The sequence below is a fragment of the Eumetopias jubatus genome, unplaced genomic scaffold (genome assembly GCF_037043125.1).
Source record: "Eumetopias jubatus isolate StellerSeaLion01/CBP00866 unplaced genomic scaffold, mEumJub1_p1.0 scaffold_9, whole genome shotgun sequence".
Taxonomy (NCBI): domain Eukaryota; kingdom Metazoa; phylum Chordata; class Mammalia; order Carnivora; family Otariidae; genus Eumetopias; species Eumetopias jubatus.
This window is the reverse complement of record NW_028274815.1, coordinates 111,067,042-111,093,771: the sequence shown is the minus strand read 5'-3', so window position 1 is coordinate 111,093,771 and position 26,730 is coordinate 111,067,042. Positions and strand designations below refer to the sequence as shown.

At 44.6% G+C, this 26,730-nt stretch overlaps 1 protein-coding gene across 2 annotated transcripts in view; it reads right to left on the bottom strand.

Moving 5' to 3' along the window:
• Positions 1 to 26,730, bottom strand: part of DNAAF9 (dynein axonemal assembly factor 9) — a 127,637-nt gene that overhangs the window by 27,859 nt on the left and 73,048 nt on the right. For both annotated transcript variants that reach the window (XM_028118779.2, XM_028118780.2), the window contains exons 21-28: positions 22,708 to 22,811; positions 18,151 to 18,297; positions 16,982 to 17,070; positions 16,459 to 16,560; positions 16,070 to 16,187; positions 14,292 to 14,380; positions 12,828 to 12,986; positions 7,069 to 7,194 (exon numbers count right to left, since the gene is read on the bottom strand). In XM_028118779.2, coding sequence (XP_027974580.1) covers positions 7,069 to 7,194; positions 12,828 to 12,986; positions 14,292 to 14,380; positions 16,070 to 16,187; positions 16,459 to 16,560; positions 16,982 to 17,070; positions 18,151 to 18,297; positions 22,708 to 22,811 — 934 coding nt within the window. The remainder of the gene's footprint in view (positions 1 to 7,068; positions 7,195 to 12,827; positions 12,987 to 14,291; positions 14,381 to 16,069; positions 16,188 to 16,458; positions 16,561 to 16,981; positions 17,071 to 18,150; positions 18,298 to 22,707; positions 22,812 to 26,730) is intronic.

The following is a 26,730-nucleotide window of genomic DNA, read 5'->3' as shown; positions in this document are numbered from 1 at the left end:
TTTTTTTTTAAAGATTTTATTTATCTGACAGAGAGAGACACAGTGAGAGTGGGAACACAAACAGGGGGAGTGGGAGAGGGAGAAGCAGGCTTCCTGCCAAGCAGGGAGCCCGATGCGGGGCTGGATCCCAGGACCCTGGGATCACCACCTGAGCCAAAGGCAGACACTTAACAAGTGAACCACCCAGGCGCCCCAGAATTGTATACTTTAAAAGAGTAAATTTTATGGCATGTGAATTATACTTCAATAAAGTTGTTATATTTTTTAAAAAGCAGTACACATGCATACTACAAAATATCAAAATGGTTTCCTCATTAACCAGAACTTGTCTCCAAGGAAATGGCCATTTCCCAGAAGGAACTACCATTAATAGTTTGGTATGTATTCTCTTAGACAGTTCCTATACACATACAAATAAACATTTAAAAAGTACATACTGTTTTGGCAATTTACTTTTCTCACCTCACAATATATTGTGGACATTGTTATGTGTTAGTACACAGAAATCTACTTACTTTTTTTAAATGCCTGCATAGTATTCCATTATATGAATATTCCCAAATTTAACCAGTCTAAGTCTTACTAATGAGCATTTGGATTATTTCCAGTTGATATAATAAAGTGTTTTATTTATTATTTATTTATTTAAGATTTTATTTATTTATTTGACAGAGAGAGACACAATGAGGGAGGGAACACAAGCAGGGGGAGTGGGTAAGGGAGAAGCAAGCTTCCTGTGGAGCAGGGAGCCTGATGTGGGGCTCGATCCCAGGACCCTGGGATCATGACCAGAGCCAAAGGCAGATGCTTAACGACTAAGCCACCCAGGCGCCCCAATAAAGTGTTTTCTTTTTTAAAGATTTTATTTATTTATTTATTTGAGAGAGAGGTGGGGGGAGGAACAGAGGGAGAGGGACAAGCAGACTCCATGCTGAGTGCGGAGGCTGACACAGGTTCGATCTCATGACCATGAGATCCTGACCTGAGCTGAAATCAAGAGTTGCACACTTAACTGATGAGATACCCAGGCACCCCTAAACAGTGGGGGTTTTTTTTAGTAAAGATTTTTATTTTTTAAGTAATCTCTACACCCAATGTGGGCTTGAACTCGCAACCCCAACATCAAGAGTCACATGCTCTACTGACTGAGTCAGTCAGGCGCCCTGGTACTATAAACAGTGTTGTTTTGAACATTGCAGAGCACATCTGTCATGTTTCAGCCTGCTCAGGACTTCTAAACAACTTTCCTAGGCTTGAACTTAGGAAGTCCATCTCTTTTCTTTGTGTGTGTGTGTGTGTGTGTGTGTGTGTGTTTTTAAGATTTTATTTATTTGACACAGAGAGAGAGACAGTGAGAGAGGGAACACAAGCATGGGGAGTGGGAGAGGGAGAAGCAGGTTTCCCGCTGAGTAGGGAGCCCAATGCAGGGCTTGATCCCAGGACCCCGGGATCATGACCTGAGCCGAAGGCAGACGCTTAATGACTGAGCCACCCAGGTGCCCCAGTCCATCTCTTTTGTAAATAGCACAAAACTACTTTTCCAGCCTTTCTTGCAGTCTGGTGCAGGCATGTGATCTAAGTTCCACCAACCAGATTACTGCAAGACTCCCACTGGCAGTGAGCAAGGTGAGTGAGAGGATGTACGGTAAGCAGACCCCATTTTCTGGTGAAGGAAGTGGCTGAGATATCCCCCTATCAGGGCAGGCCTAAGAGGTTTGAGCATTGCTCCTGGTTGCCTAGCCAATACAGCCCGGCCACCCTGGAGACTCTGTAAGCTATAATGTCCTTTAGTAAATCCCTTTCCATTAAAACATACTGGAGTAGGGGCACCTGGGTGGCTCAGTTGTTTAGGCGTCTGCCTTTGGCTCGGGTCATGATCCCGGAGTCCTGGGATCGAGCCTCATTAGTAAACCACTATAGTAAACCACTTCCCTGCTCAGCGGGAAGCCTGCTTCTCCCTCTCCCACTCTCCCTGCTTGTGTTCCTGCTCTCGCTGTCTCTCTGTCAAATAAATAAATAAAATCTTTAAAAAAGAAAACAAACCATACTGGAGTAGGCTTTACTGCTTAGAATTAAGAATTCCATCTGAAACAAACTCCCCTACACATATGTATCTTTTGAATATTTGTACAAATATAACTATACAAACTTATAGCAATGGAATGGCCAAAAGTGTCTTTAAACAGATTATATCATTTTATATTTCTACCAACACTGTATGAATGTACCTATTTTCCTACACTGTTGCTATGTAATAAACCACCCCAAAACTAAAGTGGCTTCAAATAACGATGATGTATTTATTCCTCATGATTCTGTGGATTAGATGGGCAGTTGTTTTGGCTTGGGCAGCTCAGCTGGGGCTGATGGTCTGAGATGGTCTCACTCACAGCCAACTGGGGTCTCAGCTCAGATGGAGGAAGCTAGGCCTATCTTTCCACGTGACCTCTCATCCTCTATCAGCCTAGTCCAGGCTTCTTCATATGGTGGTCTCAGCTCTCAGAGACACAGAGAGCAAGCCCCTGTGGGTAAATGCTTTTTATTTATTTATTTTTTTTTAAAGAATTTTTATTTATTTATTTGACAGAGAGAGACACAGTGAGAGAGGGAACACAAGCAGGGGGAGTAGGAGAGGGAGAAGCAGGCTTCCCGCCGAGCAGGGAGCCCGATGTGGGGCTCGATCCCAGGACCTTGGGATCATGACCTGAGCTGAAGGCAGACGCTTAACGACTGAGCCACCCAGGCACCCCGGTAAATGCTTTTTAAACCTCTGCTTATTTCTTGCTTCTTGCTGTCCCATTGACCAAAGCAAGTCACATGCTCAAGCCCAAACTCAAAGTATAAGAAGTAGATTCAACTCTTCAGTTCTTGATGGAAGGGGCAAGGAGCTGTTTTCACTATAGCCGTATTTTAAATTTTCCACAGTTGGCCATGTAAAAAATTTTTTCTTTTTTTTTTTTTAATTTATGGGTTTAACACTGGCCATTTAATTTTTTTTTAATGGAATGGGCTTAACTTTATTTAATAACTTTCTATTCTTGATCATGGGTGCCACAATTCTCTTATTCTATTTCATGTGTACCTCTTACACATGGAATGTAACAGCGCATAGCCCATGTGCAGGGACTAATCATTAGTTTTCCAACAGAGCATTAGTAAAACCACTATAGTAAATTACTTTCTGGAAGGAGTTCAAAGGTAAATTTGGAAATTTCTCATTAATTCCTAAAAATATGAGCAAATCAGTAACTATGACTTACTGACCTAATAGTTTTGATCTCCCAGTATGAAAAAAACCCTGAAGAAATTAGTATACTCATAGTCCTAAAACCCATGATTTTATTAGTTAATTTTTATATTCCACGACCCCAATTCATACATGATATAGCCTTACTTCTATACTTAAATAGATTATATGCTCATCTTTAGTCCTTTTATATATTTCTCACTTATTTCTTTATTTGAATTCTCTTAAGGACCCTTATTCTTCACATGTTGGCAAACCCATTATTCAACGATATTTCATTAGCATTAAACAGAAATGGTTTCTGTACTCACAAAAGCTACGTCTGTATTCTACAGACTTAGTCCCTCTCTTTTCTCTAATGATCTTCATTTCTTTGTCTATTTTTCCTCTTCATTTTGTTATTTTCTCAAGCTTGAGGTTCTCTGACACAGACTTAAGTCTTTGCAGTGTCTTTGAGAGTGTCTTAAGTCTTTGAGATTTTCATTGCTATAGTGGCTTTATTATTGTCTGTTTTCTTTCTAGGGCTCTAGCAGTTCATTTTCCATCTGCTTCTGCTAACTAAACTTTTTTGTCCCCCTGATCTTTTCTATTTAACAGCTTTATTGAGTATACGTATAACTTGCAAATCATAAAATTCACTCATTTTAAGTGTATGTAGTTCAATGATTTTTAAAGTAAATTTACAGAATTGTGCAACTATCACCATAATTCAATTTTAGAACATTACATTACCCCCCCCAAGAAGATCCCATTTCCCCAGACCTTTTATATCTCTTCTTTGAGCTCTTCCCACCTACCCTGTTAACTCCTTTTCTCCTTAAAAAAAATTTTTTTTTTTGACAGCGCAGCAGAGTACTCATTGTCTAGGCTAATTCTTCTGAAGTATAACCTCCCATCTGTTGTTTGCTTAATATCTTTTCCTACCTTTTTTAAATGGTAGTATCTAGTCACACATTAAACCTCTTGCTTTAGTTCATCTTTGTTTTATTTTATTATTTTTAAGAGATTTTATTTATTTGACAGAGAGAGAGCACAAGCAGGGGGATCAGCAGAGGGAGAGGGAGAAGCAGGCTCCACACCGAGCAGGGAGCCCGACATAGGGCCTGATCCCAGCACCCCAGGATCATGACTTGAGCCGAAAGCACACGCTTAACTGAGCCACCCAGGCACCCCTGTTTTATTTTATTTTTTTTAAAGATTTTATTTTGAAGTAATCTCTACACCCAATGTGGGGCTCAAACTTACAACCCTGAGATGTCACATACTCCTCTGAGCCAGCCAGGTGCCCCTTTAGTTCATCTTTAAATAAAAGCTCAAGGATATGTCATTTGCAAACAAAAAGCTCGAGGAAAAGAAATATGACTGCTAGGAAGAGTCAATGTGGCAGTCGAAAGTACAGTGGTGATGCTCAGCATTCACTACAATAACGTAACCTAAGACAAAAGGAAAACAGAACACCTTGGCTTTTTATGGGAAAGCAGAACCTAAGTCACAGCTAAAGAGAAGAGAAATGGTGAAGATGTTTCTTGAAATCAGTCGAGGTGGTAAGGGAAGAAACTCTAATGGAGTTTATATGTGAAATCTAAAAATATCAACTTGGGACTCAAATAGGAAGGGAGCTCTTTCAGATGAAGGTTGAAGGGTAGATCAATCAGTTCCCAGCCGATACAAGTATTTTGGACTAGCCAGAAAGACCACACGATTACAGACCTGGGATACATCCCACTGGGCTAAAGGGACAGGAAGTCAAATAGCTCTGTGAAGGGACAAGGGAGTGCTTGAAACTCGCCCCAGCGAGAAGAGCTCTGATGATGAAACAGATACTTCCAGACACCACTGGGGCAGTGTGAACTGGGAAACCCACTCAAGAAGCAATTTTCAAATGCGAATAGAGTTATAAAAGTGATCATGCAAATAATTAATATCTCTTTGAAGAACCTATTCTAAGGAAATTATCTGAAATTTGAGAAATTCATATGGATAGAGATTTTCCCACAGCATTATTTATAATAGTGAAAAGCTGGAGACAACATATGTGACTAACAGCAGGGAAACTGTTAAGACAAGCATGTCCAGGCACCTGGGTGGCTCAGTCGGTTAAGCGTCTGCCTTCAGCTCAGGTCATGATCCCAGGGTCCTGGGATTGAGTCCCATGTTGGGCTCCTTGCTCTGCAGGGAGTCTGCTTCTATCTCTGCCGCTCCCCCCACTCATTCTCTCACTCTCGCTCTGTCAAATAAATAAATAAAATCTTTATTTGACAGAGAGAGACATAGCGAGAGAGGGAACATAAGCAGGGGAAGTGGGAGAGGGAGAAGCAGGCTTCCCGCTGAGCAGAGAGCCCGATATGGGGCTCGATCCCAGGACCCTGGGATCATGACCTGAGCCGAAGGCAGACGCTTAACGACTGAGCCACCCAGGCGCCCCCAAAAAGAAAAGAAAGTCTTAAAAAAAAAAGTATGTCCATCCACACACATAATGACTATAATTAATCAAAATGCAATTACCATTGTGATATTAGAACAAATATATGTTAAGTTACATAATATGTTTATATGTTAATCTAAGAAGGATATAAAATTATATGTATACCATAACTGTAAAAAATGGAGATAAAAAAGGCAAGGAATTCACAAAAATGATAATAGTTACATTGAGTTAGTGAGATTATGGGTAAATTATTATTATTATTTTTTAAGATTTTATCTATTTATTTGAGACACAGCATGCATGAGTAGGGCAGAGGGGCGGAGGAAGAGGGAGAAGCAGACTCCCCGCCACGCAGGGAGCCTGACGTGGGACTCGATTCCAGGACCCTGAGATCACAACCCGAGCTGAAGGCAGACACCCAACCAACTGAGCCACCCCAGATTATGGGTAAATTATTACCCAATTTTCTTTTTTTTTTTTTTTCAAAGATTTATTTATTTGAGAGAGAGTGAGAGCATGTGCATGTGAGTGTGCTGAGGAGCAGAGGGAGAGAATCTTTCAAGCAGACTCCCCCAAGCAGGGCTGGATCTCATGACCCTGAGATCATGACCTGAGCTAAAACCAAGGGCAGATGCTCAACCGACTGTGTCACCCAGGCACCCCAATTATTACCCAATTTTCCTTGTTGCTGTTATATTACTTCCAAAGTTTAAAAAAACCAAAGTTCACCTATTAGTAATGAGAACGAATGTCATTAACTGAGGTAACACAGTTTTAAGATGGTTTAACCATTGGGGCACCTGGGTGTCTCAGTCAGCTGGGCGGCCAACTCCTGGTTTCAATTCAGGTCGTGATCTCATGGGTTGTGGGATCAAGCCCTGTGTTGGGCTCCCCACTCAGCAGAGTCTGCTCGACATTCTCTCTCTCCATCCTTCTGCCTGTTCACACACACACACACACACACACACACACACTCTCTCTCTCTCTCTCTCTCAAATAAATAAATCTGAAAAAAAAAAAGGCTTAACCATATGAAAAATTATCTATGAGATATTCTAAGTACCTGGAAAACAAAGCACCTCCCCTGTGGGAAAAGAAAAGGCTGTCATGGGCATTCTTTCTTTCGGGGAGAAGCTGTTTCAAGTCCCACTGCCCTAGATGGACAACTTTTCAGTGCACAAAAGTGGTGAGAGGCTTCGGTCTACGTGTCTTCTGAGAACCTAGCACTAATCAAGCAACAATTGAGCATTCATTATATATAAGGTAGATTAATGCATTCCAAAAGACAAACACACATAATCATGTGTTTCCTTCCGGTGGGTGGAAGAAAATCGCTTTCTCTACCTTTAAACCCAGCACATCCTGTGGGCTGCGGAGGGTCTGAAGCATGTACCTGTGCTCCATGTAGCAGCTCAGGGGCTCCACGCACACCGTGACGGCACCAATGGTGAAGGAGGACTTGACCTTTGAGTCTGGATGGGTCTGCAGGGCCTGGACGACATCAATAACATCTGTGTAGCTGGGAGAAAAAAGAGAAAGATTAGCCTACTGACTGGGGCTGCAGAATGCTGAGGGGCTGAGTGAGCAAGGGTGGAAAGAAAACCACAAGAAGGAGCCTGTGACTGGGTTCGTTGGGGTCACCCCACTTAGATTTAGAGCCCCTCCCTGCATTCCACAATGTTTCTGCATCCCCAAACCTCATTAGTACTCCTAACTGTGCAAGAGTGGGTGGAAGAATCCCCCACCACTTCCAGGAGTAAAGGGACGCCTGCAGATGACCCTGGCGCTCTAAGGGTCGGGCTTGGTGTCCTTAGGCCTGTTTTCCAATCATTTTAGGAGCTCTTGGGTTGGTTTATTTCCTTTAATAGCTTTTTTTCTCCTTCTGCCTCACAGAACATGCAGACAGGAGAGAAACAGGGAGCACCCCTGTAGGTCAGCAGATGCATGTCAAACCCCACCTGCATTTCTATTTCCTGCCTGGAACTCTCTCCAAACTCCAGACTTCCAGAGCCAATTTCAAGGAAATGGAACAAATAATCCTAAAATTTGTATTGAGCTAATTTAATATTTTCAGTTAGAACTTAACATGTTCATGATTCAATTTCCCATGCCTGTCCCTCCCAAGGCCTTGTCCTTCTCAGCAGAGGGGACTCCATTCTTTCAGCTGCTAGGCCAAAAAATTTGTTTGAAGTCGTCACTGACTCCGTTTTTTCTCAATTTTCAAAACATAACTAGAATAAGATTGCTGCTCACATTCTCCCACTACTACTGGATCTAGACTGTTATCATCTTTTGCACAGACTACCCCACAGCCTCCTCACTGGCCTCCCTGCTTCTGTCCCTACCCCTGCCCAACCTGTTTTCAACAGAGAAGCCAGAGAGATCGTGCTAAGCCACTGAGTCAGTGGCTTCCATCCCACTCAGCGTCAAAGCTTTTAAAGCCCGTACAACAGCCCCCACGGCTGTCTGTGATCTGACTTCTATATGGGAGGAGTTTTTCCTCCTACTATTCCTTCCCCTTACTTGACTCTGTCTGCCCACTGTGACCTCCTGGCTCTTCCCTGAACATGCCAGGCATATTTCCACCCTGGCACTCCCTGTCCTCTCTCCTGTGATGCTGTTTTCCTCAAATGTCTGCCAGGCTTGCTCCCTTCAGTTCTCTGCTCAAATGGCATCTTGAGAAAGGTATCCTCTGACTTCCTACAGCCTATGTGATATAGCAACCCTCCTTCTGCACAACCTGCCCCCGCCCCAATTCTTCCCTACGGCACTGAACATCAGTTACATACACTGTATTTTCTCATTTGTTTGTTTATAGTGTGTCTCTATGGTAATAACATAAAGTGGTTGTTGAATGGTATAATCTGTGGTGCCTAAACAGGACAGATGAATGAACTGGATGTTCAATCCTGGGTAGACTCATGGCCACTCCAAGAAGGGGCCTCCACTCTTTACCTTGTAGAGAACATTTTCCCAACTGACCCAGCCTATCACCAAAAGGTCAGTTCCTACAGGAGGGAAGGCAAAATCTGAAGGCAGCCCTGCTGATCACATGGGCCTGGGCCCTTGGGAAGCTAGTGGTGGTGCCTGGGGGGATAGGTACAGCCTGCCTGAGCCACTTCCTGAGCTCCTACAAATAACTCACGTGCAAAACAGCCCTTGGCTTTATCCGGGACACAATTTTCACACCCCCACCCCCAGGTCTGCCTCAGTTCCGACCAACTAGCAGTGCTTCAATCAAGAATAGGGTGTGCCCGGTTCTAGAGCTCCCCCATGAGGGCCTGGCAGCCAGAGAGCTGTTAGAGTGAGCCCTCTGCTCCCTGGTTTCTCCCCCTGCCTGGGCACATGCGTGTATTGCCACATGGGGTTCTTTCTCCTGGTTCTGCAATGTCTGGTTAGGCCTGGATGCAGGAGAACCACCCACACTGCCTGCACTGCCGGGCCTCATGCGTACTTGTTAAGTGGAACCGACTGAAGCTTATATACTACCCCAAATCTCTGTGGTCATGTTTACCAGATTTAACTCTCCCGGTTAAGCGCCCCAGCCTTGCTCCTAAGCATTAGCTCTCCCCCTCTTCTAAAAGCAAATTTTGGAAGCTTTTTATTTTCCATGTTGGGTATGAGCCTAGAGACTCATTTTTTTAAGGACCGAAAAGAACTGAAAGATTTACCAATCCTGCAGATTTTGGTCATTTTAATACCATGGATTATCCTTTAGAGAGAGTGGCTAGAGAATTTCCAGGTTTTCAGAGCATTCCATTCAATGGAAAAAGGTTGGAGTGAAAATAGGCCCCAAAGTCCTTGGTGAGACCAGTGCATCTGGGCACTGCAACCAGGAACTGCTATGGCAAGGGAAGAGGCTCTTGGTGTCACTCACTGTACGTGCTGGGACAGGGAGGCCTCTAGACCCTCCCTCCCTCCCCAGCCCTTGCCCTATAATCATCCTGGCCAGGGACTCCAAACAGGAGGAAGCAGGCCTCACTACAGAAGGAAACACACTGCTCCAGCTACCAGAGTTTGTACTTGACCACTTTGGCTAAACTGCCTCGAATGCACGATGAAGGCAAAAAAACCTGGCTTTTCATGTTTGCCTCTTTCTTGTCAGTTCTCTCTTTATTAAAAATAAAAGCAAAACAACAAAACAAAACCAAACTCCTGCAGGACTTTAACTTTCTTTCTTTTTAAACAACAGATATCCTATTCAAGTGTCCTTTGGCCTCTGTTTTATGTTTGCAATTTAAAGCCTACAATTTGGGCATGTGTTTTAGATTAATTCAACTTTTGTTTTGAGAGAGACTTTGTTTATAAATATTTTAAATAATCTAAAGAATGATTTTACAGTATTCTGGAGTATAAAGAAATACAATCTCTCAAATTCCTTAAAATTAATATTTTAAAATACAGATTTCCCCAGTTTTATGTATGTGTGTGTGTGTGTGTGCGTGTGTGCGCTTAAGTTCCAGACAATTTTGTCACCTGTGTAGGTTTCTATATCCATCACCACAGTCAAGACACTGAACAGTTCCAACATCGCCAGGATCCCTTGTGCTGCCTTTTTATAACCACGCCCACCTTCCTCCTGCATCCCACTCCCATCCCTAACTCCAGGCAATCACCACTCTGTCCTCTATTTCTAAAATTTTATCATTTCAAAATATACTGATTTTATTTATTTTTAATTTTTTTAATATATATATTTTAAGATTTTATTTATTTATTTGACAAAGAGAGACACAGCGAGAGAGAAAACACAAGCAGGGGAAGTGGGAGAGGGAGAAGCAGGCTCTCTGCTGAGCAGGGAGCCCGATGTGGGGCTCTATCCCAGGACCCTGGGATCATGACCTGAGCCGAAGGCAGACGCTTGATGACTGAGCCACCCAGGTGCCCCAAAAATATATTGATTTTAAAAACAACAACTCCACTGGATATCAAAGCTCAACACCACTGCCCCACTGCTGCAGTAAGCCAAATGGAACCAGGCCACTCTAGGGGCAAAAGAAAACCCTGCCTTATATCACAGCATTCCTCCAAGAATCCTATAAATGAAAATAAAAGCCACATTCAGGAAATACAATTCTCAATTTGAGAAGCCTCTGGAGTCTCCCTTTACCGGCAACCTCTCAATACTGGGCTCAAAGGTCCAGCCCCAAGGAGATGATCATGCAAAAAGGAGGCTGCCACGAGCTCTCTGCTGAGCCTCAAAGAGAATGGGCCCAGCTTGTAAGAGCAGTGTCTTAGCGAGAGCCATAGCATTTAGTTGGTATTTCCACTTGAGTCCTTCGGGAAGTCTGAGGTCCCTAGCATCCCAGGACTGTGACTGGGCAAAGGCTGGGTCTGAGGACAACTTAGACTGGGCTAGCTATACACTGTTACCGCAATCCAGAGCAGCCAGGGCAGCTGACACATTTGCAGATGAGTACTGTCAGAGACAAGGCGTTAATGATGCTCTCTCAAGTGACAGAAGATGGCAATGCCCTACACAATGTCTAACTGCTGAATTTGACTCCAGGTCCACATCCCCAATGACTCTCAACTTTGGCAGGGGCCAATCTATTCCTTTGACCATTAGAAGCAATGGAAAACCCAAAACGGGTGCCTAGGTGGCTCAGTCCATTGAGTGTCTGACTCTTGATTTTAGCCCAGGTCTTGATCTCAGGGTTGTGAGTTCAAGCTTTGTGTTGGGCTCTGGGCTGGGCAGGGAGCCTACTTAAGAAAACAACAACAAAACACACAAGTGGTTTCAAGCCTAGACTCTTGCTCTGTGGCTTCCATGACCTCAGCCCATAAGCAGGACAAAAGGTCTGAAGGAAGGGAAGCCCAGGGCAGGTGTGAGAACAAGGCCTGAAGGAGAGGAACGATGGCCTGGTGGGCTGGTGGGGTGCACAGTCCCGTCCGCCTCCAGCCTAAGGACCACCAGCCTGGCTTTTCTAAACTTCTCACCATCCACCATGAGACTCAACAGGGCTTTGGATCTGGGCCTACTCTTTACTGGAAACAATTAGCCAATTGCACATAGTAATTATTATGAGCACAGAAAATACAGCATAGCATAAAAGCACTTTGTGAGAACTGCCAAAAGCTTCTGTATTACCAGGCATCATGAAGACCACAGCCTGTGTTTTCCTGACCTGGCATGTTCTCCTCTGGGCCTGGAGGGTAGTGGGCCTGCACAGAGCTCCTCTCTGGAAGGCCTTAGAATGGGTCAAGGTAAGCTCCTTGAAGCCTGGGTTCCTGAGGCAGTAGTACTCACTCTGTCAAATCTGTCCTCTGAGGGAGCTCCCTGCCCAGATGGACTACTTATGCTCCCCACTGAGCGTCCCAGGAAACTTTCCTGGACCAGCCATCCTGGGGATGGTGGGGCTCAAGACTGCAGAGTGTGGGGGCTGTCTCTGCAACTCCACATGAGGAAGGACTGAAACAAATGGCAAAGGAAGAGGCTTAGGGATCACTATTGTTACAAGAATTATCAAAGAATCTTGCCCAGAAAAATCTCTTCCCTAATTCTCTACCTTTTGGGGATACCATGATACTGAAACCAAACTTAGTTGTTTTTTTTTTTTTTTTTTTAATTTGACAGAGAGAGACAGTGAGAGAGGGAACACAGCAGGGGGAGTGGGAGAGGGAGAAGCAGGCTCCCTGCTGAGCAGGGAGCCCGATGTGGGGCTCGATCCCAAGGCCCTGGGATCATGACCCGAGCTGAAGGCAGACGCTTAACGACTGAGCCACCCAGGCGCCCCATCCAAACTTAATTTTTATTTAATTTAATTTTTTTTTTGGGGGGGAGGGTTGAGGGAGAGGAAGAGAGAGAATCTTAAGCAGGCTCCATGCCCAGTGTGTAGCCCGATGCAGGGCTTGATCTCACAACCCTGAGGTCATGACCTGAGATGAAATCAAGTCAGACAGCTTAACCAACTGAGCCACCCAGGTGCTCTGAAACCAAACTGAAAACTTGTGTGCAAGCTACAGCAGCCACTCTGGGCCACGAGACAGCAACCAGAGTCCTTGCTTGTTTAAGGCCTCTCTGGGTAGTGCAGACTCTGCTCATGAACATGTGGAGGTCGTTCTGTGCCCCAGGCTAGCCACATACAAAATAACAGTAATGGCAAGGTCATCACCATACCCCACTGTCCCCAGAAGACTTCTAGTACTCACCCTTGCAACACCACTAGCAGTCGGGTCTTTTTGCGGATGTAGGCTGACTGGCGGGCAGAGCGGTTCTGCTGAGCCTCCAGGACACTGGAAAGGTATCTTTGGAAGTGGGCAGCATGAAAACATTCGGAGCTATCCATGATTTGGCGGTATACCATCCACCTGGAAATGGCAAGTATAATCTCAGCCTGGGGGCCACCTGATGGTCTGGCCCCACAGGCTCAGCCAGTGGATCCAAATGTGACTGACCAGTACTCCCACAGACATTCTGCCCAGTGACCCTGCACAGGAGAAAGCAATCCTGGCATCACAGAAACAGGCGGAGAGCACTGGGTGGGGAGCTCCATATCCTGAAACCACTATCACTGGAACTTTTGATAGGAAATGCCTTGCCACAGGAAAAAAGGTCAGGTAAGCACATGACCATAAGTCAGACTTTGGAGTTGAGAAAGACTCCTTCTGAACAGGCAGTCATTTCCTGAAGGACCATCCAATAAAATGGTTTCAGTCTGGTGCTCAGTAAAACTCTTGCTAAGAAGTGAGCAGGGTAAAGAATTCAGACTAGTTCTACAACAAAAGCAATGGATACGAGGGAGGAACTGGCTAGCCACTCAGTACTTAGAAGAGGCCCAATATTTCCCTAGCTTGTCTCTAAAACCTGTCCAACCTCCCAATTCTCCCTGAACTCCCAGACTTCTAGGCGATTTCCACCTTCTCCATTCTTTACGGCCTCCTGCAAGATGCCTTACTTTGAGGTAGACTGACTAGATATTAAATGTTCAGTTAGCCAGGGTTGTTTAGTAATCTGCTGGCCATATGAACGTAATGGATGAATGATTTCCCCAATTTCCCCTAAGCCGACGTGTCCCAGCTGCACTGGAATTGACGCAGTCCCCTTGTGGTCAGGGACAGATCATGTCTACCAGCTCCCAAGTTCTAACTACTCTGGTCCTGAATGGCCCTGCTGACAGGGCATACTCCCAGGCCTTTGCCTGTGCTGGTTCTGCTGCTATAGTGCTCGTCCCCAGATTTCCAAAGGTTCACTCCTCATTTCCTCAAGCCTCTGCTGAAGTGTCCCCTTCTCAGTGAGGTCTTCCCTGAGCACCCAATTTAGAACTGCAATCCCTCCCCCAGCTCAAACTCCCTATACCCTTCTCTACTTTGTTTTCTCCATAGCACTTTTCACTAGCTAATATACTACTTTATCTGGTTAATCGTATTCCCAAACTAGAATGTAAGCTCCACAAGGGCAGAGAGTTTCTAGTCTGTTTTGTTCATCTGTCACCCACACTTAGAACAGTGCCTGGCACACAGGAAGTGCTCAGTACAAACGTGTTAAATGGATGGATGGCTACCGTGCTGATACCAATCACACCAAAGGCCAGTACATGCTGAAGGTCTCCCAGTGCCTATGGGGCCCAGGCACAGCATCCCTTTCCCCAAACCAAAGGCGGCAGCCATACTAACCTGCCATATTCCTTATGCAGAGTGACCAGAAAAGCACAGAGCTCGCTAGCATGACAGCCTGGGAGGCCAGTTACAATGCTGATAATTACCTACATGAAAGAAAAGTCACGTGGGTTTGTCATCCAACTGGGAGATGGCGGTGTGTAAAAGGTTAAGAGAACTGACTTCTGGAGCCAGGTTCTGTGGGTCTGAACCTCAGCACCAGCACTCACCTAGCTATGTGACCTTGGGCTAACAACAGAACCTATCTTGCAGGGTGGATGTGATGATTAACTGAGTTAATATATGTGTGTGTTAATATATAAGTGCTTAGAACAGTGTGTGGCACATAGCAAACACCATATAAAATGTAGTGTTACTAATACAATTTCCATGGAGCAGGTTTGACTAGGTCAGTTAAAATACAACAGAAAACACTGGGCAGAAAGGAGGTCTGAGACAAAATGTCACAGGCTAAAAAACTGGTGTGGTAAGTAAGCTCAGCGAAGGAGAGGAGTGGCACGGGGATATTTCCGCCTGGCTGCCCAATCCGACCAAACTGCATGGCCTGAGCTAAGGAAGCAAACGGGGTATAGGAAGCACTCCTGAGTCTTGACTAGAAGAGGAGCAGGCTGAACTGTCCTAGCCATAGCACACAATCAAATGAAAACAGGGCCCTCTGCAGGTACGTATTCCGAAACACCTTGAAGAAATCCCCTGACAGAGCAGGGGTCGAGCAGGGGAGGAAAGGAACCAGGTAATCGCTGAATGGTACTGATGTAAATGACATAGCATGTGTTTTCTTTCACAATACACAAGGCTCACCGGGAACAGGCCTGGTCACAGATAACTTAGACTAAAGCTCAGCTCGGTGGCACTTATCACTTGAGCAGGTCACATCAGCAGAGGGAACCCTCCTCTTTTCTGGGAACCAGTTCTCCTTCCTCCCCTCTGACCAGGCCCCTACTCTGTATCCCTTTCTGCTCCTGCACGCAGTACTCCATGTAACTTTTTGTTTATCCTCCTCACCTTGGTTCCTATTCCTCATCGCCCAGGCCCCTGCCTCTCAAATCACAGCACATGTGCTTGTAGCCAGACACCTTTTTACTTTAAAGGCCTGTCCTACAGCACCCTTTTGATAAAATACAAGAGGCAGGCATTTTCATTCTTAAACTCTTGCCTAAGGGAAAATCAAGGCTTCTAATTACTTAGTGCTCCTATTATCTTTTGCAGCTGAGCATCTTCTAGGTTTGCATATAAATAATGCCCTCTCTGAGCGAATTATGACATCTGGTTCTGAAGAAATAGTGGGAGGGGTAATGAGGAGGGGCATGTGAGATGGGAGCGGATTAAAATCTACTCTTGGGAAGACAAGGTTTATAAAGTATCACCTTACCCTGGTGATGCCAGCAAGGCCCAACTAATAAGGCCCTTCCTCTTATTAAGCTCAATGTGTAACCCACTGCCAGGTAAGGCCTTGTCACAAACAGAAAGAGCTGATGGCACGAGAGCACTGAGCAAGAATTTGAAAGACATAGAGAAGCCAGGGGAGGCACGGCAAGGGGCCAGGGCTTTATGGCTGCTGTGAGGCTTGGCTGGGGTCACTGCAGATGCCTGTATACACTCATTATACAGAGCAGGTTTCATGTGTATTATTCTATCAGTATCCTAGGAGGTGGAGAGTCTTACAAAAGGAACTCTGCTTGAGTTCTTTTTGTTAACTGACACAGAAGATCCAAGGGCAGCCTATTGGGATTATCCTCCTGTGAATTCCCAGCATATATGCTGAGCTGCTGTACCTTGTCATTTTCTACTCGGTAAGTAGGGCTGATTTCAGCTTGCTGCAGCAGGACAGGGAGATGGGTCCTCATCACAGGCTCCTGACTAATGCTGCTGATGGCGAAATGCTGAAGAAACCTAGAAAAACAAAGACAATGCTATTATGTTACCATCACCCGCCTTGCCTGAATGTTCTCTTTCACATGAGAAACTCATTTAATTGCTAAAAAAGAAACCTTAGAGAGATTCACTCCACAGAATAAAATTGTATATGGTGTCACTACTACTTTTTATACTGATCCCTAAGAAGCTATGAAGAAAAAGGAGCTGAGAAAGGACCAACATTGAGGTTTCTGACATTTCAAAAGCTAGAACATTAAACATCTATAAACAGAAAACTGGAGCTCACCAGTCTAGCTCCGGAAGTTTGGCTGGGAGTAGCTTTAGAGGACTCTGTTTCTCCCCAGGAGAATGGCCCAGGACACTGAAGAGCTTCTGGGCATTGGAGTGTCTGGAATATCAAAAGTTCATAGATTAGAACTCCAACTCCCTACAGCACACATACTTTACATAACTTGTTCTGATGCTTTCAAGCCAGAGTCCCGTGACACAGTCAACACTTCCAAAACAAGCATCTCACTGACTTGGAACACAATGCAGCATTAGTGTGTGAGGACGGGTGTGCCCACAGAGGAAGGTTCACCTGAAACCCTTGGTAATATTATGGGTTTCTGATTCTTGGTGGATTTCATCTCTCTTGACTTCTATTTCCCCAAGGGCACTGGCTACCTGCAAGGGGAAGCGCTGAAATGATTGTGCTGGCCCTTTCAGAAGCCAAGACCCCTGTGTTACATAACATAAGTTGTCCTGCAGAGAGAGCAGACACACACAGCTTCGGGAAACAAGCATAAACACTGAAGGCAGCCACTTACAATCTCTTTTGTTCCACAGATAATCCATCTTCCTGGATCACTTTTAAAGACAGCCCTGAGTTAGCCTGCTGCTGCCAGGGGGAGAAGACCTAAACAAAACAGAATTTGAGCAAAGAACACTTTAAACCCAACAACAGGATATGGGATCCACATGGGGATTTGATGGTTGTTGAAAATCTAGACTGTCAGTACAGAGAAACACCATCATAACAAACAAGTTTGTTTCAAAAATAGAGGCCTGCAGCAATTTTGTTCTGTATTTTTCAAAACTAGAATTTCTTTCTGGGTTCCTCTCCCAGGGACTCTGCTACTTCAGAGGCCAGGAAGTACGGAGTAAGGTGTCAGGTAACACTGTTCTGGCAGCAGGGGCACGTTCTTCCCTGGGGACAGGACCAGAAGAAGGAGCGGGTCACACAAGTCCTGCCTAGGGGCAGAGGGATGGCTGAAGAGAATGTAAAGGGCTCTCTGTGTTCCTGGGTTGAAAGGACAAGCACAAAGAAGTAGGGAGGACCAGCGGGCAGCAGGAGGGAGACATGGACTAGCCTGAGATGCCACTCTGCAGCTAGGCCAGCTCTTCTCTCTTCCATGTTCAGTCAATCTGCCCTGAGAGAGGGACAATGTCTCCTCACAGGCTGCGGCAATCAGACCTTTCTGAACATTTCCACCAGTCATGAGGCTGGCCATGTGTTTAACTTTGGCTATTGCTTGGTCTCTAAGTGGGTTGTATAATTCTTGGTAAGCTCCCCCCTCATGCAATCTATACCGAGTGCCTATGACATGCAGCCTGCTAGGTGGGACCATTCACAAGGGGAGGGCCTGTGAACCATGGGAAGGGAGAGACTAGGGTGGGGTAGAGAGCTCTGATCCATTAGGCAGGGCCAAATAATTCAATAAAGTAGCTAAAAGAAAAATGAGTCTAATTAGGATTTAAAGGGACAAAGAAGATTTCTCTTAGCAGTTAAAAAGCCTTTTGTTCAGTTCCTTTAGGTTCTCATCTCTCAATGGCAAAAGCACCATTCTAGGACCCAAGGGGATTAGAAGCAGCCACCTCCACCAGCCCTCCCAGCTCTGCCTCTCATCACCTCACTCTTAGCCCTGAGATGTGGCCTTACCATCTAAACTCCTAAGGAAAAAAAAGGAGTATTTGTTTTGTTAATGATTGGTGTTACCTCTGAGTAAAATGCTTGGTATATCTTTGATTTGGGGAAAAGGGCAATCATCAGAAAATTGCCTGATCCATGGAAATGAACTGGGAGATGAGGAAGCAACGAGCTTTTGAAGTCTATCAGAAGGGCAGCAACAACACTTGTGGAATCCTAAAAAGAAAAAGATGGAGCATCAGTGAGAAAAGCCATTTGCATGACACTAGCCCTCACAATTATTGTCAGGACACATGTGACGAATTTCACTGCAATTACTTTCACATTATGTGGTGTACTGGGGTCCAATGATAGATGTGCTTTTCCAATACCCAGTTAAGGGAGATACAGACGGGAAGTATAAAGGTCTTTTCTCCTAAACTGAAAATGTCATCTTAAAATTCCTTCTATAGTATCAATCCCTAATCAGATATATGATTTTTAAAAAAAGATTTATTTATTTTAGCAGGGGGAAGGAAGAGGGAGAGAGAGAAATCTTAAGCCGACTCCCCACCAAGCAGAGACCAATGTGGGGCTCAATTTCACAACCCTGAGATCATGACTTGGGCTGAAATCAAGAATTGGATGCCCAACTGACTGAGCCACCCAGGCGCCCCGATATATGATTCTTTTAAAATATTATCTCTATACCCAACATGGGGCTTGAACTCACGACCCCAGAATTAAGAGTCACATGCTCTACCAAGCCAGCCAGGCGACCCATGATTTGTAAATATTTTCTCCCATTTTGTGGGTTGTTTTTACTTTCTTGATACTGTATTTTGATGCACAGAAGTTTTCAATTTTGATAAAGTCCAATTTATATATTTTTTCTTTTGCTGTGTTTTTGGTGTCATAATCCAAGAAATCATTGCCTACTCCAAGGTCACGAGGACTTTACTCCTATGGTTTTTATTATTATTATTATTAACATATAATGTATTATTTGTTTCAGGGGTATAGGACTGTGATTCATCAGTCTTACACAATTCAGAGTGCTCACCACAACACATACCCTCCCCAATGTCCATCACCCAGCCACCCCATCCCTCCCACCCCTCACCACTCCAGCAGCCCTCAGTTTGTTTCCTGAGATTAAGAGTCTTTTATGGTTTGTCTCCCTCTCTGGTTTCATCTTGTTTCATTTTTTCCTCTCTTTCCCTTTGATGCTCTGCCTTGTTTCTTAAGTTCCGTATATCAGTGAGATCATATGATAATTGTCTGTCTCTGACTGACTTACTCCATTTAGCATAATACCCTCCAGTTCCATCTACATCGTTGCAAATGGCTCCTATGTTTTCTTCTAAGAGTTTAATAGTGTTGGCTCTGACATTTAGGCCTGTGCTCCATTTTGAATTAATTTTTCGTATATGGCATAAAGTAAGGATCTAACTTCGTTATTTTGCATGTGGATGTCTAATTTTCCCAGCACCATTTGTTGAAAAGACCTTTGAATGATCTTTGGCACCCTTGTTAAAAATCATTTGGCTACATATGTGAAGGTTTATTTCTGGGCTATTTTATTCCATTGGTCTATGTATCTGACTTTATGCCAATACCACACTGTTGTTTAATTACTATAGCTTTGTAGTAAGTTTTGAAATCAGGAAGTGTGAGTTTTCCAACTCTGTTCTTTTTTAAGATTATTTTGGTTACTTGGGGATACCCTAAGATTCCATTATGAATTTCAGGATGGGTTTTTCTACTTCTGTAAAAAATGTCATTGCATTTTGATAGGAATTGCATTGAATCTGTAGATTGCTTTGGTAGAATTGTGGTCTTAACAATGTTAAGTCTTCCTATCCATGAACATGGGGTGTCTTTTCATTTATCTAGAACTTCTTTCATTTCTTTTTAATTTTTTAATTTTTAAATATTTTATTTATTTATTTGTCAGAGAGAGAGAGCACAGCAGGGGGAGAGGCAGGCAGAGGAAGAAGCAGACTCCCCGCTGAGCAGGGAGCCTGATGTGGGACTCAATCCCAGGACCCTGGGATCATGACTTGAGCCAAAGGCAGACGCTTAACCAACTGAGCCACCCAGGTGTCCCTGTACCTGCTTTTAAAATTTAATTTACCATTAGCATCTACCAAATTGCTACAAACAGTCTGTAAATATTTTTAAAGACTGCATCCCACTATCTTCTAAAGCCACCCTTACGGCTGGATATTCATTCTACTTACATTTCTCCTTGTCAACAGGACCTTTTACTTACTTTTTGCCGATTTACTGTTTTATACGGTAGTGTGAGGCTGTTTCTGACGTACTTCCATGTATCTGTTAACTAACTTCATGTTAATAAAGACAGAGTTCTTCATAGAAAAGAAATATTAACTCATTTGTTTTAATCACCAAAAATGTTTTATCCAGTTTATCTTCTGCTTTTTAATAAATTCTCTTTGACTTTTTAGAGTTTCAAATTATAAATTAGTCTGATAAATTTTATGCTATATCCAAACAATGGAATACTATTCAGCAATAAAAAGAACAGACTTTTGATATAAACGACATGGATGAATCTAAAAATCATTATACTGAGTGCAAAATGCCAGACTTAAAAGGGTAGAGAATGTATGATGTCCATTTGTATGACATTTTATTTTATTTAAAGATTTATTTATTTGGGGCACCTGGGTGGCTCAGTCATCAAGCGTCTGCCTTCGGCTCAGGTCATGATCCCAGGGCCCTGGGATCGAGCCCCACATCGGGCTCCCTGCTCAGCGGGAGGCCTGCTTCTCCCTCTCCCACTCCCCCTGCTTGTGTTCCTGCTCTCGCTCTCTCTCTCTGTCAAATAAATAAAATCTTAAAAAAAAAAAGATTTATTTATTTGAGAGAGAGTACGCATGCAAGCAGGGGAGGGGCAGAGGGAGAGAGAGAGAAATCTGTAAGCAGATTCCCTGCTGAGTGTGGAGCCCAACACAGGACTCCATCCCAGGACCCTGAGATCATGACCTGGGCTGAAATCAAGAGTTGGACACTTAACTAAGCCACCCCAGGCACCCCCGTTTATATAACATTTTAGAACTGCAAACTGATTTACAGTGACAGAAAGCCAGAAGTGGAGGGAAAGAGGAATTGCAAAGGGCATTAGAAAACTTTAGGGGTGATGAAAGTTGTCTGTATCTTGATTGTGACAGTGGTTTCATGAGTGTATACATTTGTCAAAACTTTAAATGGATACAGTTAATTGTATTTAAAGTATACGTCAATAAATTAAATTGTTGGCAAAAATATTTAAAATCCTTAAGTGGTCAAATCTGAGACTTTTCCTCTAGAATTTTTTTTTTAAAGAGTTTATTTATTTATTTGACAGAGAGAGACACAGCAAGAGAAGGAACACAAGCAGCAGGGGTGAGAAAGGGAGAAGCAGGCTTCCTGCCAACCAGGGAGCCCGATGCGGGGCTCGATCCCAGGACCCTGGGATCATGACCTGAGCCGAAGGCAGACGCTTAACGACTGAGCCACCCAGGCGCCCCTCCTTTAGAATTTCTTGTATCATTTCTAAGCTTATAAAGTTTTCCTGTCTCTGGAAAATTTTTATATTCCTCTTTCTTCTTGTGAAACTTAAAAATATTTAAAATATTTAATTTTAATCTATCAGAAGTTTATTTTGATTTTTGATATGAGGTAAGAATCCATTCTCCCCTGCCCCAAGTTAGCTAACTTATTGTCCCAGCACTTGAACGATTCATCTTTTCTTCCTTCATCAACGTTTTCATCTAATAACGCCATCCATTCTGTCTTGTTGGCCTGCTTGCACTTCTGAACACCCTTTAAGGCAGCAGGTTCTATGTGGAAGAAAGAGAATTTTCTCTGAATCGTTCACAGAACTTATTTTCTGAGCCATCTGACCATACCACCTCACCTAGTCTCTGTCTTGACTCAAACAGGCTGGTTTTGAGGCTGAAACTAAACACAGTAGAGGGCCTGCCCTCCACTCTAGTGTCATACTGAGATGAGTTGTGCCGTGGCCAGGAGAAAAGCCTAGGGAGAACTCACAGCTGCCTTCTTGCAAGGGGAGGGGAAAGTGTTAAAAAAAAACTGGTGAAGTTAAAGGGTGGTTCTGGGGGTGTAACTTTCACAGAGGTGGAGGGGAAGTCTGGGTGTGTCAGGGGGTGGGGCTGAGCCCTCATGGGGAAAGTGAGCCACTTCTCTTCTCTCTGGCTCTCTTATAATTCTTTCTCGTGCTAATGGATGAATGGAGCCCCATCAATGTTAGAGGAACAGCTTCTTTCCAGTTCTTAAGTGGGTGAGCCTTTGTGTCCCTGGGTGGGAGGGGGGCCATTTAAGGCCTTCTTCAGCCTACTTTCTGGTCCTTTTTGGGATGAGTTAATTGGGCATGGGTAGCTGTTGGCCCTCCGGACCCAGAACTCTTTTCTAGCTAAGCCCTTTATGGAGCAGTGAGGTTGACAATTGGACAGGCCTCTTCATGAACTCCCTGCCTGCCTGCCTGCCTCAAGGGCAATGCTGGTTCCTGACATCCTGTCCCACGGTGGTGGAGCAGGGACAGGGGGTTATGTGGTTTTTGTCTCAGAAGTGTTGAGTATCCTTCTGAACATCAAAGCCATGGACTGATAAAACACCTACCCCATCATAGAAGGAAATGGCATTCATGTGATCCTTGGAAAGGACGATACTTCCGTGATGACGGTGAGAAAACAGAAGACCACTAGAGAAGAAGTGCACTTTCCCTGGAAGGAAAAGAGAGCTGGTCAGAGCTGGAGGGCTGGACCCTGGCGGCCAGATCCCAGTGTCCTTGCAGGTGCCAGGGCACACCACACTGGTAACTAGAGACTAGTACCTGTAATGCTTAAGTTACATGGTTTTTATGCTGAGTCCTGTGCTCTGGGGAAGCCAATGTACATTCCTGAAGCTTCAGAGAGAAATGAGGTATCACAGTCTTTGCATAAGAATTAGAAAAAAACAAGTGAATAAGTTATCAGCTGCTAGGAGAGAGGCAAAATTCACATTCACTTGTGGGTGTCTTCCAGGGAAACACACTGAAAAAGACTTTGGGTATGTCTGCTCCACCACTGAGTTTATAGACTCTTCTTTCTCCTATTTTGGCAGAAGCTGGCTTGGCTCTAAAGAGACTAGCACATCCCTCACTTAAAGCCCAGCAAGCACTAGGGTCTCAGGTAAAGGACTGATGAAGGGACCTAAGGGTCCCTGTGCCCAGCAAAGGAACATCTGAGTTAGATAACAGGGGATTCTACAGACACTAGAAGCCTGCTGCTCTACATTCACAAGAACAAGATGGGTGGGATGTGGACATGGATGTGGCTTCCTCAGTTCAAGGATTCAGGTCCAAGGAGAGCTGCTGTTTCCTGGGCGGCCAAGGTCATACAGAATAGCTCATTATGGGCCCTAGGGGGCAGACCAAAGAAAGGATAGACACCTGAGGTGAAGGTGTCAAGACTGGGCTTGCTTTGGAGACTTAAATGAAGCACCCAGAGTACCCATAAAACAGCTGGGTAAAGCTGCTCCTTGGAGCTGGTCCAAGCTATATCCTTTCTGTTCTTCTAATTGCCTTTCTTTCTTTGTTTTCACAACTGTACAAGAGAGAAAGTACTTCTTGGAGTTCAAGGCACAAGCTTGGTAATATTGTTATCAATATCTAACTGCTAAGACAGAGGACAGAAGACAAAGAAGATGGACTGATTCCTCGAGATGTAGTGCTAGGAAGTTAGCCCCAAAGCTCTGGAGATTGTGAGGACAAGAAGAGCAAAGGCCAAGGTGAGGAATTTTGGAGACTTCAAGTTGAAGTCTTCCTCAGGAGGTGGGGTTTCAGGAGGCAGAGAGGCCTAGTGTGTATGTGTGCTTGTGTGTACGTGTTAATGGGGCATGGGAAGAAGTGGGGGAGGTGGAGGCAGCTTTTAGGTACAAGAGGAAGGTTTGGAGCCTGAATATAAATGGAAGAACTAGATGACCGGTCAGAGGGAAATAATGCTAACCTTAGCACCTGGGGCAGCAGCAGCCCAGTTCAAGGCATTGAGGGTCGAGCCCTGTAAGCTTCACAGCCTCTAACAAGTAGAGCTCGACCTCTTTTGCACGTAGCCTTGCCCTGTGGCCCTCTTGAGTAGAGGCTACCCATGACCCAGGCTCATCCTGTATCACAGCCAAGGCTCCTCACGGCTGTTCCCAGACCATTCCCTTACATGCTGGCACAATACTTTCATTCCCTCAGAGACACAAGCCCTTTCTTCTCTTTACTGCTCACCTCTCTGCCCTCGTAGTCATGCCACAACTTGTGCTCAGTCTTCTCTTCCACAGCCAAGCTGTCCATCTCTTCTGAGAGATTGGGGGATGGCCCACGCCCCATTCTGGGCTCACTACTCCTCAATCCTAATGCCACAGTAGTAAAACAGCACCCAGGACATCTCAACCTCTGAAGTTTTTCGCCCAGAACCTACTCTCGGACTACAGCATACCATCAGCCTTTTAGCTATCTCACTCCCTGATCTCATCCTCTAACATCACTGAGCCTTTGAAGCCCCAGTCCCCTACTTTTCCCTGATTGCTCAGAAATTGCTGACTTTCCTCTCACCCACATGCAGGGTAGATCTTCCGGTACAGGACACGCTTTAATCTCTGATTTGTCAGGGAAAGGAATGGGAACAGATTCTGCTCAGTGTTTACTAACAACACTAATTGCAACAAGTGTCATGTACCTTATAGTTTTCTGCCTTCCCAACAATTTGAAGAGGTAATCTTCTTCTTACCAGGCTGATAGGGGGACACAGCTTAGAGAGATTTCTCCCAAAGTCACAGAACCACTTGCAGTGGAGCCAGGTACAGAGCAGAGGTCTGTAGGGGGCCAAGGTGTTGTGGCATCGGAGCCCCTTCAGTTCTCACCCGGCTTCTTCCCCTTTGCCCTCTCCAAATGGCTAATCTGACGACTGCCTTCTCTGCTTCTTAGCCTCAAGAGGCCCACAGTACAGTCTGCAGTCCCTCCTCTGCTGTCTTAGCTCCTCCATCAGCTCCCCCAGGGCCCAGCCAAGATTTTCAGCACTCTCCTCACACTATGACCTCATCAATTCCAGCCACAGGATAACTCTATCTACTGCTTATAGAAAAAAAAGGGGTCAAAAGATACTAGGAGGTAAGAACTGCTCTCCTACTACTGCTTACTATCTGTACCCTTCCAGGTCCTTGGCTCATCCTCCACCTCTGTAGCTCTAACATGAAGCTTCTCAGAAGCAAGTGCAGTATCACTCAAAGGCCTCCTGGACAACATCCTTCCAAAGCTTCCAGAAAAGAGCACAGATGAGAGAGGTAAGCTCAATCATTTCCTCTCCCTATATACTCTGAAGCCTCGAGACAAAATGGAAAAGAGGAAGACAGAAATTCACAATGCAGTGCTGGAAAAGCACTCATTATGGGGCCTGGCCCAGGGCAGGAACTCAGTAAATGGAAGCTGATTTTAGTTCTGGTGCAGAAAGGCTATCTTGGGTCGCAGCTACCCCTCAGCCTGGCTCTGGAAGCAGTAACTTTCCTTATCCTCAGAGCACATATGAAATAACTGAAGTGACTCACTGGGTGGTCCAGTGCCTCTTACCTGGTCTCTTAGATCCTAATCTACTTGAAGTGATGACACTTCCAGTATCTGCTCTGGATTCATGACTGTCAGACTTCGGTCTGAAGGGATATGCCTTTGCACGGGTTTCTTAGTGACCACAGTAACCAACTCCTGAAGAGATCTCTTTGGCTCTTTTTTTTTTTTTTTAAGATTTATTTATTTATTTGAGAGAGAGAGAGAGTGAGAAAGAGCACAGCAGAGAGGGGCAGAGAGAGAGGGAGAAGCCAACTCCCCACTGAGCAGAGAGCCCGACATGGGGCTCAATCCCAGGACTCCAGGATCATGACCTGAGCTGAAGGCAGACCCTTAACCAACTGAGCCACCCTCCTTGGCCCCTTGTCTTATCCCTGGTGCCCTTACTGAAAGGCCACTGTCATTCCTTCTCCGTTCCGTGAGTCTAAAAACCCAAGGTAAGAGGAAGTTCCGCCTCACTACTGAAGAAGCAACAGGAGACCAAGGCATGGTTCTATCTTTGATTGACCTCTGCATTGCCAGGAGTCCAAAAGAAGGGCAAACCAAGACACCAAGTGTCAATGAAGAATTTGGCTTTACCTCCTTCAGACACCTCCAATGGTCCACCCTGTGTGAAGAGGGAACATTTATCTTTGCTGGGGAAATATGACGCAATGGCTGGATGATTTTCATTCTATGTGACAGTGTGCATACGGCTTAAAGAAAAAGAATAACAACACAATCTTGATGCCTGTACACTCACCACACTCAGCCTAAGAAATCAAGCATTACTAGTAACTTTGAAGCCTCCCAAATGTCCTTCCTCAATGGCCCTCTCTCTTCTACCCAGAGGAAACCAACATCCCGAATTCTGTATAGTTTTATCATACTTCAATGTATCTATAAACCATATATTATTTGGTCTCGTCTGTTTTGTTTTCATATAAATAGAATCTTAATACATGTGTCCTTCTGTGACTTAATACTCTTGACATCTGTTCCTGAGTCATCCATGTTGGAGGTAATATGCAGCTGCACAATTCATTCACATTCAGTGCTGCAGAAGACTTTCTCTTCTC